The sequence below is a fragment of the Anguilla anguilla genome, chromosome 14 (assembly GCF_013347855.1).
Source record: "Anguilla anguilla isolate fAngAng1 chromosome 14, fAngAng1.pri, whole genome shotgun sequence".
Classification (NCBI taxonomy): domain Eukaryota; kingdom Metazoa; phylum Chordata; class Actinopteri; order Anguilliformes; family Anguillidae; genus Anguilla; species Anguilla anguilla.
The window spans coordinates 41,382,195-41,403,461 of NC_049214.1; the positions used below are offsets into that span (position 1 = coordinate 41,382,195).

Here is a 21,267-nt window from a genome sequence, read left to right on the forward strand (position 1 = left end):
AGTTATCAAGCTCTGTGCTGATACCCCTTCATGGAGAGCAGGCTGTTGTTTGCGCCAGGACTGATCAATTTAATTACATGTGTTTTGAGGCTTTCAGTAGAAGCAAACATATAACGTAAAACGTTGTATTTTATGATTAATAGAATTTAAGTTATAGACCAGTGCCGTTCAAGTGAAATGGGATAATACGAAGCACTCCGGAACAGTAGATGGCGGTATGCACCTTAACGTTGGTTTACGATCAGCAAATAAACTATAAAATAAAAAAGAAGAAGAATCAGCAGCGACCAGCAGGCGTTTAATAGCGAGCTATAATATTTAACGAGCAAGCAAGTAAATATCGAACAGGCCGAGCCGAAGTACGGAGCTGTTTATTTGCAGGCGAGTTTGTTAATATCTACCATGTGAAGATTTGATCGTCATTTTATTTGTACCATTGTATAGCGAGCTTAACTTGTCAAGTTAACTTGGCGAGTTACTGAAAAACCAATAGTGTTAACTTATGTGAAAGTTAAACTGAAAACGAAACTTAACTTCCTAGACTAGGTAGCTAGCTAATGTAATGTGATAGTTTTCAAGTTTTAGCTACGAAAATTACCTAGAACTAAGCTGGCTAACATTAGCTATTTAATTTAACGAGCTAACTGTACAGTGGTCTAACTGAATATATTTAGCTGTATAGTTTGTTATGACGGTAGTTATTCCCAGACCCTAAAGTAAACAACGAACTAATATTTTCAGGAACGCCGTGCGTGATAAACGCTAACTGGGCTAGTATTATCCACACTGTGGAAGTCAAGTCTGCACGAATGCTGCGGCTAGCAGCTATCTGTAGTTAGCTGGGCTAGATTAGTCTGTTAGTCTAGCTTTCCAGTATCACCTAGTGTAGCTAACGTTAATTAGGTAGGATTTAATCGACCTTACACATATCCAAGTGTTTAAACGGCGAGTTTTGGTTTCAATATTTTGATATCATATTGGAATTTCGGTGTAGCTGGCAGTTGCTGCTACCGTTTTAAAATGTTGTTTAGCTAGCCAGCTAATTACATGATATCAGCGTCATACTCATGTGTTCTCGATAGTCTAACTGTCTATCATATCTAGCTTTGTAGCCGGGTGCTAAAAAAGGAGAGTATCCATTAGAGATTGTAGGGTTTAAAACACGCACGCTCGTTTATTAAAAAAGTATTCGGGTGTGTATTTAGCGAATTAATTGAATTATAACCTATTTAGAAAAAGTAGCTTTTTGAACACATTTCATTTAGCTTGTAGTAGTACAGTCTTAACGCTGAATAAGCTCTCATGGTAATGTTGAATGTTTTTAGACACCAAAGCAGGAATCTTATGCACAAGCATGTCGATCATAGATGAGGTATGTGTTCGTGTCTGCATTGCACAGAGCCATTGTCCAGCCGTTGTGCAGATTGACCCATGGTGAGAAGGGATCAAGGTGACCCAACCTGACACGCCATGGCTTGTGTGGAGGAGCCTCCTGAGAAGTAAGGATGTAAAGACATGACCCACTATAAAATGGTTACTGTTATTGAACCTTTTTGACCATAGGCACAATCCTGATCTCATCTTTGACCATAGGCACAATCCTGATCTCATCTGAAGGGTAACCCTTGTGAGTTTGTCAGAAATGGTTTAAATATTACTGAAACAATGCAACAGAAGCTCAACCATAGTGGAAGTTTTCTTTTTATTCTTTCGCCTAAAATTTTTTTTGAGTGGATACAGATGCTTGTGGCTGTGCCCGGTCAGCTTTGAGAAACATTGTCACAGTCACAGCCATAATGATGAACAAATCCTGGTTCAGATTTGATGACAATACCACTAAAAATGAGTATTCCTCATTGTTCTGAGCTATGTCTAAGCAGGTTTTTTTTTAAAGAAAAAAAAGGGCACTTGGTAACCAAATTATATTATCAGTCCTTAGAAGTGTAAAATACTACAAGGCTCCAGAGTGCAACCATTTTAAATCTGTCAAGTGCGACTAAACATTTTCATTGGTGGCACCGGTGCGCCTGACATTTAGCAGGTCTGTCTCTGTGTGTTACGACGGAGTATTAATAATATCTAAGTAGCAGAAATAATAGTAGCAGAATAATCAACACAGACGCCTTATTCCTTACGTGTGTGGTCCTTAGCTGCAATATATCAGTGATTTACTTTAGGACTTCAGTTGAAAACGACCCATTCATGGTCCACTCAGACTACTGGCTACTTATCTGAAGCGCTACTGCCCTGTCCTGGTTTTATGATATTAATTCGTATGAACATCATTAATATTCTAGATAGGAGACATTATGATTTACCACTTCTCATTGAAATAACGTCTTTTTTTAGGACCCAATGTCGTCTCCTTATCTGGCAGCGACACCCCACCTGTACTGTTTTCATTATCAGTGTCTGCTGGCCTCTTCACACCTGCTATATACTGCCACATTCCTCCACTTTACAGTCACTGTCGGTGTCTAGATATCCCCATGGAAAACGTGCCAAAGAGGAGGGGTGGAGGCTCATGGCGGATGGCTACTTCCTGGTCAGGCGAAAGAGCGGGCGGAACCGGCCAATGAGGAGCCGAGTTTGACGAGTCTCTTGGCCGTGACGCGAGATGGGTTGCCAGGTTACTGCCATGTAAATAACACAGTACAGACAAAGTTTGGGCATCCGCCACTGTGGCGTGTGAGCCTCACAAATTTACCAGCCACTCCGCAAAATCACCCGCATTTTTGTGGGAGGCAGGTGTTAATTTTACACCCTGCTCGAGGCATGTCTTCCGAGGCATGTCTTCCAAGGCCTCCAAATGCCAAGTCTTCTGATTAGCATTGCAAAATAATTTTTTTGTTGTATAACAACAATCTTTTTAGGTATAAAGTATCAAGAACATTTAACCTGTGTGTAATGTTCTCAGTGTGCATACTAAAAAGTTATGGTTTGTTTATGCAGGAGAAACGATGCCTGTCTTTTTATGCGAGCTTAAAAACTTAAAAACTTTAAAAAATGCACTGCTAGAAATATAATTTCATTGGCTAGAATGCCTCTGTCATCACTATAATAGCTTGCCACTGGGAAGAAGTTATGCTCTCCACGTTGAGCCATTGCTTTTGCATGGCAGGTCCCTTTGGCTATAGTGAGGGAATGCTTGGAAAGTCAGACAATCTTGTAACTGCATTTTTGAACTGCATTTATACAGCAGATTTTGCAGCAACAACTGTATAATGGGCTTTACAATGAGTGCCTCTCATTCACCCATTCACACACACACACACACACACACACACTAATGGCTATCAAGGTTGACATGCAAGGCGCAAACCAGCTCGTTGGGAGCAATGGGTGGTGTCTTGCTCAGGGACCCTTTGACACACTCAGAAGATCGGCTGGCAGGGTTCGTACGGTCATGAAAAACCTGGAGAAGTCATTGAAATTTAAAATGCAATTTCCAGGCCCTGGAAAAGTTATGGAAAATTATATTTTTTGAAAAGTAATGGAAATATAGCTAAAGTTGCATCAAATACAATTGCTAATTAATCCAATCATAAAAATGGTATGTATAGTAATAAAACGTAAATTGGCACGTAACCTTCGCGGTATTTTGGTGGTGTGAGAAGTCTGGCTCAGTGTTTAAAGGCACGCCCAACAGGCACGCTTCTGCTAATGTAGCAGTTAGTAAACGTAGGCCCTACTGTGCCAACAATATGCCAGGGAAGTGCAGCTTCAATAATATATCAGGGCTCGAAATTAACTTTTTTACTTGGTAGCACTGGTGCTCCCAATTTCAGAAAGTTAGGAGCACCCACCAAAATGTAAGGAGCACCAACAATATATGCAATAGATTTTTTATTGATAAAAAACGACAATATAACAGTACGGTTTACAAGTAACAGTTAAACTGTCACCTAAAATGTGTCGACTCTTCAAGGAATTGCGTGTTATGCATTCAAACGACAAAGCGTTTCTCGTCACATTAATACCGCTAATTAAATCAACCGCCAGTAAACTGCATCGGAGAAATTAGCTGTTTCAACCGGGTCGCTACACAAAACACTACGTTAATGTTTCAAAAAAAATGCCGTAATCGTTCGCTTCAACTTCAAGCTAATAAATTGAACATAAACTTTTGTCTTCAGGTAACATAAGTAAACGCATTAGCTCTCTGTGTCGCGTGACAGTGGAGTGCTGCAAAAGGGAGTGATTGAAGGCTAATATTAACCAATTTAAAATCAGCATTAAAGGTAAGAATGTCAAGCTCACGATTGGTTAGAAGGGTCACCGTCAGCTCATAAGGCACATACTGAGTGTACTAACTAGCGAATGTACAGAGGAAGAGACGTTCGACTGAAAAAAGAAAAGGTTGCATCAGAACAATTATTTGCACTCGCACAAATGCTCCCAATTATATTTCGAAGTCGCACAGATTAAATTTTGGGAGCATATGCGACCAAAATGGTCGCAATTTCGAGCCCTGTTTGAGACATTGACAAAATGTTAAACTATTCGAATTAAAATATGAAAGAATGTATCTAAGTGTGTCTGTCTGGTGTTTGTTTGTTTTAGAGAGGCACCATATGTTTCAGATGCAGACGTAATTTTACTTAGTGTTACAAGAAATAATTTTAAATCGTCCCGCTGAGATAAAGTCTTTGTTTTGGTCATGGAAATTCAGTTAAAGGTTGTGGAAAAGTCATGGAAAAGTCATTGAAAATCATTGGTGAAAAAGTGTATGAACCCTGGGCTGGGGATTGAACCGACGACCTTCCAGGCAACTCTACCTCCTCAGTTGATGTCGCCCCTCGGAGATAAAGCGGAGATAGTAAAATCTTTTGTGCACAGTGCTGTCAGCATGTTTCCAACAGTGAAACAGACAATAATGATAATTCCTCTGGCGAATTGCCAAGTAAAAAATGGACATTATATTGATGTTTCTCTGAGTTTCTCAAACCTTCAGCTCATATTTCAGATATTTTCATGGAATTATGTCCTATAACATTGCATAGTGGTCTATAAATATATGTTAAAAGTTGCCTTTTAAAGATGTGGCATAAGTAAACCATTGCCCTATAGACACAGATTTATGAAGGTAGGTGGTTTCTGTTGAATGTCAACAGCGGCATGATTGGCACGTGGTCGTCGGCACTTGCTTGTCCTTTACATTCTTTTATGCAATTAAGTGAATTCTACTGTAGTTAATTTTGCATTTGCATTGCAATTTTGAAAAAAAGGAAATGAAAGGCAATACACCATATGGTGGCAAAGACCGTTATTGCATTTGTAATTATCTTTGTGGTATATCGCCCAGTCCTAATACTGCGTGTGTGTTTGTATGACCATGCGTGTCTGTATGAGCATGTGTGTGTGTTGCAGGCACTGCTGGGTGTGCTTTGCGAGTGAGCGGGAGGACCGGGTGGCAGAGTGGGTGAGCCCGTGCAGGTGTAAGGGCTGCACTAAGTGGATCCATCAGTCCTGCCTGCAGCGCTGGCTGGATGAGAAGCAGAAGGGGAACAGCGCCGGGGCGGTCAGCTGCCCCCAGTGCGGGACAGAGTACCGAATCGTCTTTCCCAAAATGGGTACAGTATGGGCGTGGATGTGGGCACGGGTATGGGAGGGGGTGTGGGCATGGGAGTGGGTATGGGAGTGGGTGTGTGCGCTGGTGTGGGAGGGGGTGTGGGCACGGGTATGGGAGTGAGTGTGGGCACAGGTGGGGGTGTGGGAGGGGGCATGAGAGTGAGTGTGGGTATGGGAGTGGGTGTATGCGCAGGTGTGGGCATGGGAGTGGGTGTGTGCGCGGGTGTGGGCATGGGTATGGGAGTGAGAGGGGGCATGGGTGTGGGCATGGGAGGGACTGGGTGTGGGCACAGGTATGGGTGTGGGAGAGGGCATGGTTGTGGGCATTGGAGTGACTGTGGGCATGGGAGTGGGTGTGGGCACGGGTGTGGGTATGGGAATGGGTGTGGGAGGGGGCATGGGTGTGGGCATGGGAGTGAATGTAGGCATGGGTGTGGCCATGAGTGTGGGTATGGGAGTGGGTGTGGGAGGGGGCATGGGTGTGGGCATGGGAGTGGGTGTGGCCACGGATGTGAGCATGGGTGTGGGCGCAGGCTTGGGTGTGGGCACGGGAGTGAGTGGGAATGGGAGTGGGCACGGGTGTGGGCATGGGAGTGGGTGCAGGTGTCTCCATTTTAAGTTGAACATTATCTTGACTTTTAAAGCCTGACTACTTTGAAGTCTCTGGCTCCAATTTGTACAACATGGTGGCACAATAACTGCCCTTCTGTGGCACACAAGCTCACAGTTTTGGTACCAATACTTGTGAAATTCCACGATACTCGATGCTTCATAAATACGATCAGTTAAGAACATTCTAATCACATTATTCTGCTTGTGTAACAATAGCTGCGTTTCCACCAAAATTACCTGGAACTTTTAGTCCCAGGAACTACTTTTCAAGAAACTAAAAGGTTCCTTCAGCCCATGGTTGTCTGCGTTTCCACCGCGGTCTAAAGTCCCGCGAAGATTAGGCAAATTAGCCCACTGACGTATGAAAAAGCGACGTTGTCGTCGGTCCATCCGTCCTATGATTTCTTCTGTAACCCCATACTACCACCGAAGTAGCCTACATTATTTTCTAATAACCGGGACAGCCCGGAGGGGTTTATTGCACTTATATACAACAGGCTACCAACAATGACTGTATATGGTTACTTTCGTATTTATTGATTTTTATCGATTTAACCACCTGGAATTGAAATATTCTTCTGCAGCCGTTTGGGCATATTTTACCGTTGTCAAGCAAAAATGTTGTTGGTAGTTGAACTTGGACCGTTGTTATGCAACAAATAGTATATAACAGGCCAATAGTAATAGATTGTAACTGTTTTATATATCCTCTCAAACACATTCATTATGTTTTTATGCGAACATTCGCTTTCATGTCTTGACATCCGAAGCGACAGAATGCATTCACATTTCCAATATAACTGGCAACAACAGCAGAAACATGCACCCGTTGTAAACAATTTGCTGTTTGATTACTTTCTCATCGTCAATTCCATATAGGCTAATCGCAAAATGACAAGAATAGAACGAAAACTCGGACTTGCGTGAAAATTTAGATGAGTAGTGGTACAGCCACTGTTTGCTTTCCTTCGAAGTTACTGCTAGCCGAGCAGCGAAGTGTGCCCTCCAGATGCGAACCATGCACCATAAATTAGTCCATAGTCTTCCTGGTCTTTTTGTGGAATTGAAGAATGGCAGTAAAATGGAGTAAAATTACGGCAGTCTGAAAAAGCTAAAGGGACGATTAGTAGAATTAACCTGTTATTTTACCCTGACAAAAAGTGCGGAAGGTGATTTCCAGTTTGCTTTTACTGTATCACCAATGTTAATTACGCAGAACTACCGCATACCTCACATAACTGTATCAAACGTTTTGAGTCGATTACAACGGGCTAACAAAGAAAATCCAGAAGAAAATATTCAGCAACCGAATTAATCCGTTTGAATGTTTTGGTAGCCTACGTAATATGCTGTCCCAGCACGAATGCTTAGCATTTTATAAAACGAATACTAAAGCAAGAAAAGAACAGAAGAGCACGTTATAATTCCAAGACGTTGGCAGGCTATAACCAAAACTAGGCTACTGCGCCGCATAACATACAAGTTTGATTTGAAGTTATTATGAAAATAAATTGGTTTGCGGCTGCATATTTTCAAACATGGCGGTTGAAAATAAATACAAAAAAATGCTGCGAGTACTCGACCAATCAGAAATGTTCAGCGCTGCAAGCTCCACCCAAAAGGTTCCTGTACTTTCGGAAAGTACTACCCCCCGAGCAGGAACTTTTTGGGGGGTAAAATAAAGCCCCAGGAACTAAATTTAGTTCCTGCGGTGGAAACGCACTGAGTTCCTCAAAAGGTTCCTAGTTCCGGCGTAAAGTTCCTGCGGTGGAAACGCGGCTAATCACTACAGGTAATTTAAGGCAGTGGAGTTCTAGAACACTAATTTAGAATTTTGGAAGAAAAGAAAACATTCTTTAAATGGTTTTGAAAAGTTATGAATGAACATTAAAGCTGCTGCTTACTGTTAAATAATTGAAAGCACTATGAGTTTTTAAAATGTTTGAAAAAATTGTTATTAATTTAATTTTATTTAAGAGTATCTCTTTCACGTACTTAACCAACCATTATTCAAGTAAACAATATCTCCTGACCACTCTGTTATCTCTGCACTCTCTGGGGTCTCTGAGGTGGGACCTGGGCTGCAGATGTGGTAAAGTGATGGATAAGCTAGTGATATGCAATGGCATTATACCATCATCTGCTGTGTCTGCTCCTGCTCTCATTTAATCAACGTATCTCTGGCATTACTAACAATATCTATTTAAACCAACCACTCCACTGATACGTGGATACCTGGGCAACTAGTTACAACACTGCTGTCATGAGGATAAACCAAGCGGCCAAAACCAGACTTTGTTTTTGAAGCTCACTTCCTGGTCTTGTTGACAGACATTGCTCACTAGCACCACTGCAGTTGGCAATGTCGGTATAGGTGTTTCCATATCCGGTTTCCCTGTAAAGCTGCGTTTCCACCACAGGAACTTTACCTTGGAACTAGGAACCTTTTCAGGAACTCCATGCGTTTCGACCGCAGGAACTAGGGTCTAAATTAAGTTCCGGGGACTTTATTTTACCCTCCCTGCTCGGGGGGTAGTACTTTCCAAAAGTACCGGAACCTTTGGGGTGGAGCGCAAGCGCTGATAATTTCTGATTGGTCGACTACTTGCAGTGTTTTATTTCAACCGCCATAAAAATCTGCAGCCGCAAACCGATTTATTTTCATAACATACAAGTTTTATTTCAAGTTATGTCGCGCAGTAGCCTACTTTTGGTTATAGCCTGCCAACGTCTTGGAATTATAACGTGTGCTCTTCTGTTCTTTTCTTGCTTTAGTATTCGTTTTATAAAATGCTAAGCATTCGTGCTGGGACAGCATATTACATACCAAAACATTCAAACGGTTTAATTCGGTTGCTCAATATTTTCTTCTGGATTTTCTTTGTTAGCCCGTTGTTGACTCAAAACGTTTGATACAGTTATGTGTGGTATGCGGTAGTTCTGCGTAATTTGCATTGGTGATACAGTAAAAGCAAACTGGAAATCACCTTCCGCACTTTTTGTCAGGGTAAAATAACAAGTTAATTCTAGTAATCGTCCCTTTAGCTTTTTCAGACTGCCGTAATTTTACTCTGCCATTCTTCAATTCCGCAAAAAGACCAGGAAGACTATGGACTAATTTATGGTGCATGGCTCGCATCTGGAGGGCACACTTCGCTGCTCGGCTAGCAGTAACTTTGGAAGAAAGCAAACGGTGGCTGTAGCACTGGTGGCTGTTTTCACGCAAGTCAGAGTTTTCGTTCTATTCTTGTCATTTTGCGATTAGCCTATATGGAATTGACGATGAGAAAGTAATCAATTCAACAGCAAAATGTTTACAACGTGTGCATGTTTTCTGCTGTTGTTGCCAGTTATACATATAAATGTGAATGCATTCGGTCGTTTCGGATGTCAAGACATGAAAGCGAATGTTCGCATAAAAACATAATGAATGTGTTTGGGAGGATATATAAAACAGTTACAATCTGACTATTGGCCTGTTATATCCTATTTGTTGCATAACAACGGTCCAAGTTCAACTACCAACGACAGTTTTGCATGACAACAGTAAAATATGCCCAAACGGCCCCTGAAGAATATTTCAATTTCAGGTGATTAAATCGATAAAAATCAATAAATACAAAAGTAACCATATGTAGTCATTGTTGGTAACCCGTTGTATATAAGTGGAATAAATCCCTCCGGGCTGTCCTGGTTATTAGAAAATAATGTAGGCTACTTCGGTGGTAGTATGGGGTTACAGAAGAAATCATAGGAGAGATGGACCGACGACAACGTCGCTTTTTCATACGTCAGTGGGCTAATTTGCCTAATCTTCGCGGGACTTTAGACCGCGGTGGAAACGCAGACAACCATGGGCTGAAGGAACTTTTTAGTTCCTTGAAAAGTAGTTCCTGGGACTAAAATACAAAATACAAAGTCAATCATTTTTTCTCACAAGAACAAATAGTCACAATGTGTATTTTATTCATCTTATGACTGTCCATGGGCCGATTTCATGATTTATTGTGTCATTTGGGCACTGTTATAATATTTTATGTGGACCAATGAGGTACACTTCCTGATTACTGCGGTGGACTGAGCTACAGTATGGGCTACAGTCTATGGTCACTGGGCTGGGAGGTGGCGCTGTCATGACAAATTTCATCCCCCCTACAAATTTCATCCCCCTATTCACTTCCGGGGTTACGTTTCCGGGTTACGTTCCCGTAATGCGTAAGTTCGTGTCAACTTGACTACCTTGCATGCATGGTTTTCAAGCGTTCTCTGTTGGTTTCTAACGACCGTGAGCGATCGCTAGCTAGCTGGCTAGCTAGGAAGAGAAGCTTTTGTAAAAGTATAAAAGAAACTCTTCCAGCTAGCTAGCTAGTGATCTGTCTCACTGGCTATCTATTTATTTCTCTCGCTAGCTAGCTAGCGATCTATGAATCTTGCTAGTGAGAGAGATTTTTTTTATATTATTGTACTCACTGTTTCACTTAATTTACACACGCCATTACACAAGCTAAGATACAGAAATACCACACACACATCTGTATTCGGTTCTTATTTTTATTGTTTGTTGTACTCATGTTTTTGCAATATGTCTAAATATACATCATGCAAATAAAGCTTATTTGAATTTGAATCTTCGGACAGAGATCTGACCAAACGGCACAATGTAACCCCGGAAGTGAATAGGGGGGATGAAGTTTGTTGTGACGGCGCCTTTTGGCCTTGACATTGCGGCTCCGACTCATCGTCCACCTGTTATCTCATCTGTGCAAAGCCAGAAAATGCAGACATCCCATTTCGTATAGTGATTTTATTATGGCATGTGCTATTTACAGCTGCGCTGATCAACCATAAAATAATCCTCCTCTGATGTTTTTTCGGTAGCCAAGTCATTTTTACTATTTCCTTTAGCCTACTTAACCAAATAATTAGTTGGCAGAAAGCCTGATCAGCTAACGCTTGTTTGCTATGGGTAGTCCAGTATGCTAAAACTGTTCCCAACTTCGACTACCAAGCCATTCGACTAGAAAGCTAGCTAACTAACCCTATCCGGCAAATATTCAATCTATCAAACGTGTTTGAGAGCTTGTCAGTCGTGTACATTCCGTAAATGTCTACCTGGGCCAATGCTTCACGGGTGTGACAAAGCTACTATAATCCCGATTTTGGGAAGGACCTCAGAATTTTCAGTTTCACAAAGCGAATTAAGAGTCTTAAGGTTTATGATTTAATTTGCTGGATAACATACAACACACAGTGAAATCACACGCACAAAATTAAAACTAAATTAACAATCATTGTAAGACTGGAATTTAGAAAGGAACATGTTTTTAGCATTTAAGAGACCAACAAGAGCATTTAAGCCAGTGGTTCTCAGACTTAGTCCCTGCGAATGTTGGCTTTGGTTCCAACCACAATTGGCAGTCCGATCATTTTAACAAGTGCTGTTTTTCTTATTACGTGATTTTCGTTTTAGAGGGATCGTTTACCCTCTACAGCACATTATGCCAGAAACAACTAGGCATGCTATGAATGATAAACTTCCCATGTTCATATTGTGCTATATTGAGCTATAATGCAAACAATTACTTTAAACATGGAACGATTTTTATCGCAGTGTGGGGAAAAAACAAACACACAATAAACTCCCCCAAAGTGCTGGGTCACAGAAACGTGTCAAATAGGTAAAGAAAAGACTCACACACTCGCTTGATGCTCCGGAAAATATAATAGCAGTGTTATACAAATGTATATAATAGTATACTGATGTGGTAGAAACGTTAACCAAGCTCATGGCTAAATAAATATCTTGCCGTTATATTTTTGGAGTATCGTTTGAGGGAGTGTGCGAGTCTTTACCTTAATCACTGTTTTAAGGCACTTCTACGATGATCTTTGAATGCTACTAATTTAGTCGTGAGGGAATTATTTACGTCTAGCAATTAATGGGAGTGCACACGGCTTTAAATGTTGGTCATTATTCAAATGACTAATTTCAATTTGTATTCCTCGGTTTGTCAGATAAGTGTGAGCCAGGTCTGAACCAAACGATTTCAGGCTGTATTGTAACCTGTTGTACAGAGTCCATTCTTTCACCTGTCAGCTATGAAGGACCCATGACTCTCTTTTTAGCATATATGAAAAAGGTTTTGTAGTAGCGTGTACTTCATGTTGCTTTGTGTAAAAGGAACAATATTTTTCACTTCTTTCATTTTTTTAAGCTGCAGCTGCAGTCTTGACTTTCAATCATTTTCCTTGATTAACAAGTCTGCCCATGACCTAAATAATTCAATTGTAGATAAATACAGTTTCCTTCATCATGCCATGCTATGACAAATCAAATAAATCAAATTCAAAATGAATTATATACTCAAAAATGCCATCTAACCTGTGCTCGTGCAAATGACAAAATCTGTGTATATCCTGATCTTTGCCATGAACTTGAAAACGTTTATCCAGTTTTTAATATGCTAATGTCAATTTAAATGTGTACAATTTTGCGACGCAAATAGAATGTTTTTCTCGTCTAAACTAATTGAGAACTGTCTCTATCATATTTAGTAATTTGTCATTTCTAATCAAGCCCAATAATTAAAAACAAGTTGACGCTAATAATAACGTTAATCATTTTAGGGGATTTTCTGCCTGCTCATTTTTCAGCTCCGCATCCGTCACTAGGGCACCCAATGGTTTTCTTTCACCTTAAAAAAATAACGAGCACTTTGCTGTAAACGATGGGTACAGACAATGTGACAATTAGGACGTTGGCTCTTCTCCATTGCTTTTAATGGTCTACAAGAAAATACAAATAATTTGAAATTCACGCCTGCAAATCCATTATTAAAATATTTGGTAGATTTTTTCATCCCTGTTGATGGTGTTAATTTCTACTTGTTTAATGTGACTTGCGAAAGGTTAGCTAGCGTCACCCAGTGAGTGAACACCACATACAGTGGTGGTGTAACAGTTATTGGCTCATTACTAATGGATTGTGGCGATAACCTTTGGTGAAAACTTGCTAGGTTAACAGCAGTTCTGAGGGACATTTATTGCTAATGCGTGAGCTAACCATGGCTAGCCTAACTAGCTCTGGCCTGATATGCTAGCTAGCATATTCGCTGATGTTTAACTGAGAAACATAAATTGAAGATAACTGAACACAATTACATTATTAATTTCATACTTATAAAGCAGTGAAATAACAGTACAGTCACGGATGGAAATTCAGCTCTGTAAACATTTGATAATAAATTATAAAACATAACGGCAGACAGCCAGCTTACCTCGAGTTCGTTCAGAAATCAATTTAGATGATGGGTAAGTGAAGTAAGCCTGAAGGTCAATGGCTTTTCCGCCCCGGACTGTCAATCACACTGTGTTCATGCCGTCTATGGTTCGGACCATGAACTCTGGTTTTGGCTCCAAATCGACAACATGGCGGCGCCCGCCATTGAGCTTCAAAACATGTTTTCGAGACCCACGGAGAGTCAATGGGTGATGTCACAGTAGCTTTGTCCATATTTTTATACAGTCTATGGGACAAACACATGCACGCACACACACAAGCACGCACACACACACACACACACACAACCAAGCAAACACACACACATACACAACCACGAACGCGCACACACGCACAACCACGAACGTGCGCGCGCACAGCCACGCACACACACAAACACACAACCATGCGCGCGCACAGCCACGTGCACACACGCACGAACACTCAACCACGCACGCACAAAGCCACGCACGCGCACACACTCACAATCAAGCACACACACAACCACTCCTGATACGTGGATACCTGGGAAAATAGTTCAGCACTGCTGAAGTGATGAGGACAAATGCACGCATGCACACAAAACCACGCACACACACACAAAACCACACGCTTGCACACACACACCTATGTACACACACACACACACACACAAAATCACACACATGCACACACAACCACACTCACACATACAAACAACTTCACATACACGCACACACTACCACTCACGCACGCACGTGTGCACACAGAAGCGCGCGCACACACTCATGCACACTCACACACACAGATGCGCACACACAAGCGCACACACCCACGTACACGGGTGTAGAGTGGAGCTAGGTTTTTGGGTATAAAACAAGATGACATGAACACCGCCAACTGTAGTGAGACAATGATATATAAGAGACCTTCACTCCAGAAATGTCCATGTAGAGGCCATTCACATAAAACGTTGTGTGGTGTGTGGCTATGGGGAAAAAAAAAAACTCACATATGGGAAGGTAGGAATCCATTGGTGGAATCATTTGACCACATTGTTATGATGCCACTTTCGATCATTTGGATTTGATTGATACCTTGAAAATAGAGTATTGATACCCAGCTCTGCTCACCCCTCTTACGCTTATTCCTACAACGCTTCTCTGCCTCCCTCGCTGTCTCTCCATCTCCCATCCACCATCCTCGTAATCTCTGTATCTTCACCATCCCTCCCTCTTTCCCAGGGCCCCTGGTGTACTTTCTCCAGCAGGTAGACCGTACCCTCTCCAGGGTCAGCCCATTTGCAGCAGCTGGAGTGGTGGTGGGCACAGTCTACTGGTCAGCTGTCACTTATGGAGCGGTCACAGTCATGCAGGTGTGTGTGGGGTAGGGGGTGGTGGGTGGTGGGGCGGGGCTGGCTGCCTGTCATAGAGAACATGACGTCTGAATGCATGTGGTGGGGCAGTGAATGGATGCTTTCATGCTGATATGGATCTGGACGATTAGGTGTCTACTCTCAAGGAACCTTCTCTGCTGTCCTTTCTTACTCCCCATCCTATTCTCTCTCCTCTCACCATCCTATCCTCTCTCCTCTCCCCATTTTTCTCTATCTCCTAGGTGGTCGGCCATAAAAAGGGCCTGGATGTGATGGAGAGGGCGGACCCCCTCTTCCTGCTAATGGGCCTGCCCACCATTCCGGTTATGCTGGTCCTGGGGAAGATGATTCGCTGGGAGGACTACGTCGTCCGACTCTGGCAGAAACACTCCACCAAACTGCAGCTGCTCAGCGGCATCCTGCCAGGTGGGCCCGACAGAGCAGAGCTATGACAAGACAGGTGGGCCCCACAGAGCAGAGCTATGACAAGACAGGTGGGCCCCACAGAGCAGAGCTATGACAAGACAGGTGGGCCCCACAGAGCAGAGCTATAAAAGGACGGGTGGGCCCCACAGAGCAGAGCTATGACAAGACAGGTGGGCCCCACAGAGCAGAGCTATAAAAGGACGGGTGGGCCCCACAGAGCAGAGCTATGAAAGGACAGGTGGACCCCGCAGAGCTATAAAAGGACGGGTGGGCCCCACAGAGCAGAGCTATAAAAGGACAGGTGGGCCCCACAGAGCAGAGCTATAAAAGGACAGGTGGAGCCCGCAGAGCTATAAAAGGACAGGTGGGCCCCACAGAGCAGAGCTATAAAGTGACAGGTGGGAACTACAGGGCAGAGCTATAAAAGGACAAGTGGGCCCCACAGAGCAGAGCTATAAAAGGACAGGTGGGCCCCACAGAGCAGAGCTATAAAAGGACAGGTGTGCCCCGCAGAGCCATAAAAGGACAGGTGGGTGGGTTGTCGGGCTTGAATTCTGAAAGTTAAGTGGTATTTAAAGGAATTAAATTCTTTTGTTTTTCAAAAATTCAGAAACGTAATTAACCTTAGTGTTCGGTGAGAGAGACAGTGGAACACACAAGATGTGTATGAGGTCCATCACAGGGGTCTCATCCTTTCTCGTACTCTGCAGGAATTGGCCGGCCTGTGCCACGTGTGCCGGTGGACGGGGGTTACGGCAGTGACCACCTCTCAGTATCACGCACCCTGTGCGGTGCCCTTGTCTTCCCCACAATTGCCAACCTGGCAGGACGACTGATGTTCCGGAGAGTACCGTCCAGCCTGCAGCGTACCATACTGGTGAGAGAGTGAAAGAGGAATAAGAGAGAGGGCAAGGTAGAGGGTGACCAAGGTGGACATCAGGCAGGGAGAAAGCAAAGGAACAAGGAAGAGAATGAATATTATGGAGCGGTTGAAAAGGTGGAGAATGGCTGATTTCACACCGCCAGCTTTTAACAGTCCATCACATCCAGACTGATTGATGGAGGTCCCCTGTCTAACCCCGCCTTCTCCCCCCACACAGGGCGGGATTGCGTTTGTGCTGATCAAAGGCATGCTGAAGGTGTACTTCAAACAGCAGCAGTATCTAATCCAGGCCAACCGGCACATCCTTAACTACCCTGAAAGGGAGGGGCCAGGCGAGGGCCCGCAAGAGGATGATAACGAGGACAGTGGCAACGAGTGAAGGCACTGGGGTCCCTCTGCCAATACTTCTGCTCTTCCCAGATAAAAAGGAGCCATTGCATGATCTAAACAGTCTGCCATTTTATTTTGCGCTTATTTTTCTTTCAACCCTCAGCTGTTCTCCCCTTTCTCAAAATGTGCTTAGTCCCCATTGTTTTACTGTGCAATTATTTATTAATAAAATTGTGATTGATTGATTCATTCTTTGGGTTTTTAGTTGTATTTAAGTGTATGACAGGAAGACCTATCAAGTCAAAGGCAAGAAATCAGGTGAGTTGCATTGACTGTATTCACTTGCTTTGTGAAGTGCTGAGTAATGGTGAAAACCAGCAGGTTCTTTGGAAAATCCCACACAGTGTTTACCATTTGTCTGATCTGATAATCTGATCCGGTAATTTTCCCTTGGCCCTAAGACAGTTGCATTTAGAAAAGAGTATTAGTGCAGTTCTGCAGATTATTCACCATCATTCAATGAAAGTTTGAAGGTGAAAATGCAGTATGTATACTAGAACTGTCCCTTTTTCCAAAACATTTGAATGAATAGAGAAATTCATTCAAATTTAAAAATGTAATTTTTGTTTACTGTCAACTAATGCGAAACATTGTAGAGAATGGAGAATGAGGTTGTGTAATAGCTTGCTCATAATAAGATAAGCTTTCCTCTATGGCCAAATCCCATTGTTTGAAACTATTTCCTGTTCTCTCTTTTTTCTTCCAGTGGTAGGGACTTCAACACCTTATAGCCTCCATATAAACAATAGCATGGCTTTTATTGCTCTGATATTGTGTGCTACCATGAGCACCACACTGAGTGCAGAGCACTGCTGGGCTCCTTATTTCATCTCTGCAACAGGATTACATGTTTGAATGTAATGGTAAATGGACTGCATTTATATAGCGCTTTTATCCAAAGCACTTTACAATTGATGCCTCATTTGCCAGAGCAGTTAGGGGTTAGGTGTCTTGCTCAAGGACACTTCGACACGCCCAGGCCGGGGTTTGAACCGGCAACCCTCTGACTGCCAGACAATCGCTCTTACCTCCTGAGCCATGTTGCCCCTGAATGTTCATATGTTCAAAAGTTAAAATTTTCCTGAGATTTTAACTAGCTTGATTATCGAACAGCAACGGGACAGCCTTAATGTGTACACTGAGGTTTACTAGAGGTATGTACAGTGTTACACTGTCTGTCCTAAAACTCTGCCTGGCCAGAAATGTAGTGACTTGTATTGCCATCAGATGTCGCTCTAATGCCTCAAAGTCTGGGAAGAGTATTCCACTAGTTGGGTGCACATGGGAGATAAATTGGATTAACTCAGATTTTAATAACTTGGTCTCATGTCATGTTTGTGTAAATACGTTTTTTCAAATCACTTAATGAGGGGGTCACGTGATGGCGGCGAGGTGAGCACAACGTTTTGGCTAGAGCTCCGTGCCACTCGATTCTAATTATTTGTTTATCCTGACAACAACCGTGCATTGGAAGCCACTTTTGATATGAAGATTTTGTGCTATGTCCTTAGAAAACTTTTGGCCAGTCGTTTGACAAATTAGGAAGAAACCAAAGGAATAAAGACAAAAAAGACACCCCGTCTGAACCCGGCGAGTGCACACAAGATGGCAACCAGACCGTATCTGATATCTCCGACGAACTTGACCCAGCCCTGGCTAAAGCTCTTAATTTGATGACTGCTAATATTATAAAAGTAATTGATGAAAGACTCAGTCCCCTGGCCGAGACTAATCATAAGCGTTCTGCGGAGCTCCAGACTACTGGGAAGCGGCTAGATGAAGCAGAGGCTAAAATTCTGGATGTTGAAAACTCACAGCACAAGAGCCAAGGATTCTCAAACTGGAAAAGCAGGTCAGTGCTCTAACGGAGAAATTGGATATGGCAGAGAACTACAGCAGGCGCCTGAATATTCGGGTCGTTGGCCCAGCCCCCTTGAGTTTAACCGGCCGGGGACTCTGATAACATGGGTCACATGATGCACGTCCCAAAGAGGTTTGGATTGTGCCATGGGTCTGGGCTGATCATCTTGTCAATATAGCTAATACAATGTCTCGTGGCCAGGTCTAATTTAAATACCATTCAGCTCTGTTCTTGGAACATCCGGGGTCTCCAAAAATCAGCCAAGAGAATGGCAGTATTGTCTTTTCTGAAAAAGAGGATGTTTACATTGATTTCTTCCAGGAGACTCATTTGGAAGACAAGGACAATGCCAAACTGCAAAGGAACTGGGTGGGGCAGGTCTTTGCAACAACATGTTCTTCTTTTAGTAGGGGTGTGGCCATATTGGTCAATAAAAATCTTGTATTTAGGTCCCTTAACTGTGTTAAAGATAGTCAAGGCTGCTATGTGATTGTCAAGGGAGTACTCTCACGTAAGGCTGTAACACTTACGAATCTCTATTGCCCTCCTGGGTATTCCCCTGATTTTCTCTCTAAGGCCTTTGCAGAGTTTGCAAAACTGGCATCTGAGAATTCCTTTGTGGGAGGAGATTTCAACTGCCATCTTAATCCTCTTAATAAACGTCCCCCAGGCATCTCTCCTCCTTCAAAGCAAGCCAGGGTGCTCACTTCTATATGTCATGGCATTGGGTATTCAGATGTATGGAGGGAGTTTCCTCCCACTGACTCAGAGTTTACTTTTTTTCTGCCCCCCATAAAAGTTATACTACAATTGATTTCCTATTCATTCCTTCATCAAAAATGTTTTGGTTCTGTCATGTACCATAGGTAGCATCATCTTATCTGATCATGCCCCCTATACGTGGTCTATTCTCTTTCTGAGGAAAGGGCATTGTCAAGGTGCTGGAGACTTCAATCATCTCTTCTCAAAGATGATAATTTAATTCCTACTTTACCTCAGAATTCAAGATGTTTTATTCAATTAACTCACTATTTACAGACAATCCCTCCATCCTTTGGGAGATGTGTAAAGCTTACTCCTGGGGCTTGATCATGTCTTTTGTAGCATCTGAGAGTCGATGAAAGAATGAACAGCATAAGCTCCTTGACTCTAGATTAGCTGACTTGGAGAAACACTACATATCAAGCCCAAGCCCAAACTCACTCAAGGAATTGACGGCCACACATGCTGCACTGAACACTCTGCTGATTCAAGATTCCGAGCATTCCCTTAAATTCGCCAGACAGAAACTGTATGAGTTTGGGGATAAACCCGGCAGATATCTTGCCAATCTTGTTAAAAAGAGAGCCGACTCTCAAACTATTGTTTCAATTACAGACTCCAATAGTGTCAGATCATTTGATACCAAAACCGTTAATAAAGAGTTTGCATTATTTTATTTCAATTTATACAAGTCGGAAGAGCCTGACAATACCCTAGCCCTTATGCACTTATTTTTTTCAGACCTGAGACTCCCAAAGGCTACAGAAGCTCAGAAACTACAGTTCAATGCCCCAATCACAAGAGAGGAAGCAGTGCTTGCTTTGAAATCTGTGCCATCGGGAAGGCCCCAGAGCCAGATGGATTTGGGTGTGAGTTTTATAAGGAGTTTAACAATATTCTCTTAGACCCCTTGCTGGTTATGTTGAACCATTCATTTGAAAACGGGATCCTACCCCAATCACTCAGGGAGGCCAATATGTCTCTTATCCTTAAAAAAGGAACGGCAGCAGTTCTGACTTGTGGGCAGAGATCTAGCAATTTTACCCTTCACCGTGGGAATAGACAGGGCAACCCTCTTAGCCCGTTGCTCTTCGATGTTGCTATCGAGCCACTGGCCCAAGCAATAAGGCAAAATGCTCTAATATCTGGTATTCTCATTGGAGAGGGGGAGCATAAAATTACTCTTTACGTGGATGACACATTGATATTTTTATCAAGATCACAAACCTCTATTCCCTGCCTGACCCAAGCCATTTCGACATGTGGCACTTTTTCAGGGTACAAAATTAATTTAGCAAAGCCTGAGGCCATGCCGCTGGGGTCTCTGACGTCTGTCCCAAGCCTGTCCGAGCCTTTTCCTTTCCACTGGTCACCCTCTGGTTTTGTTTACTTGGGAGTGTACATAACACCTACATATGGTCAGATCTTTAAGAACAATTTCCCTCCTCTTCTGGATGCTATAAAGGCAGATTTAGATCGCTGGGCCCTCCTACCTCTTTCCTGGCTGGGTAGGATTGCTCTCATTAAGATGAGCATCCTGCCCAGACTACTCTACCCACTGCAAATGATCCCTATTTTGTTATCAAACAAGGTTATCAAGGTGCTTGAAGGCTGGCTGAGTTCCTTTATCTGGAGCAAAAGGAATCCCCGACTGAAGATGAGCTGAATAGCTGGCTCTGATGGGGGCTTAGATGTACCAAATGTGAGACTCTATCAGCCAGCAGCACACCTTCGAGTGATAGCGGATTGGCTCAAATATGACCCAGCCGCAATTTGGCTCGACATTGAATCCTCTCAGTCCAAATGCCCCTTGTGGAATCTGTTGTTTGTGAACAACTTTAAGGCTGTCAAGGACCTCTGTACTAACCCTATCACTTTAAGTGCAGTCAAAGCCTGGAGGTCCATCCGTACTATAGAGGGCTGTACTCAGTTAACATCACCTCTTACTCCCATTCTGGATGGCCCAGACTTTCTGCCAGGCTGTCAAGCCCGGGGCTTTAAAGCATGGTACAGCCAGGGGCTAACAAAGTTAGGAGATCTATTCAATGGCCAGACATTACTATCCTTTCAGCAGCTACAGCAGCGATATAGCTTACAGAAATGTGAGTTTTTTTTTAGATATTTACATG

General features: G+C 42.9%; 1 protein-coding gene across 1 annotated transcript; it reads left to right on the top strand.

Annotated features, from left to right (window-relative positions):
* The first annotated feature begins 238 nt into the window (after positions 1–238).
* On the top strand, positions 239–16,704 carry march5l (membrane-associated ring finger (C3HC4) 5, like). The gene is made up of 7 exons (XM_035390535.1): positions 239–381; positions 1,400–1,499; positions 5,371–5,573; positions 14,686–14,816; positions 15,059–15,242; positions 15,953–16,119; positions 16,343–16,704. Exons 2-7 carry the CDS (start codon positions 1,471–1,473, stop codon positions 16,502–16,504), a joined length of 876 nt encoding a protein of 291 aa, XP_035246426.1. The 5' UTR covers positions 239–381; positions 1,400–1,470; the 3' UTR covers positions 16,505–16,704.
* The last annotated feature ends 4,563 nt before the right edge of the window (positions 16,705–21,267 follow it).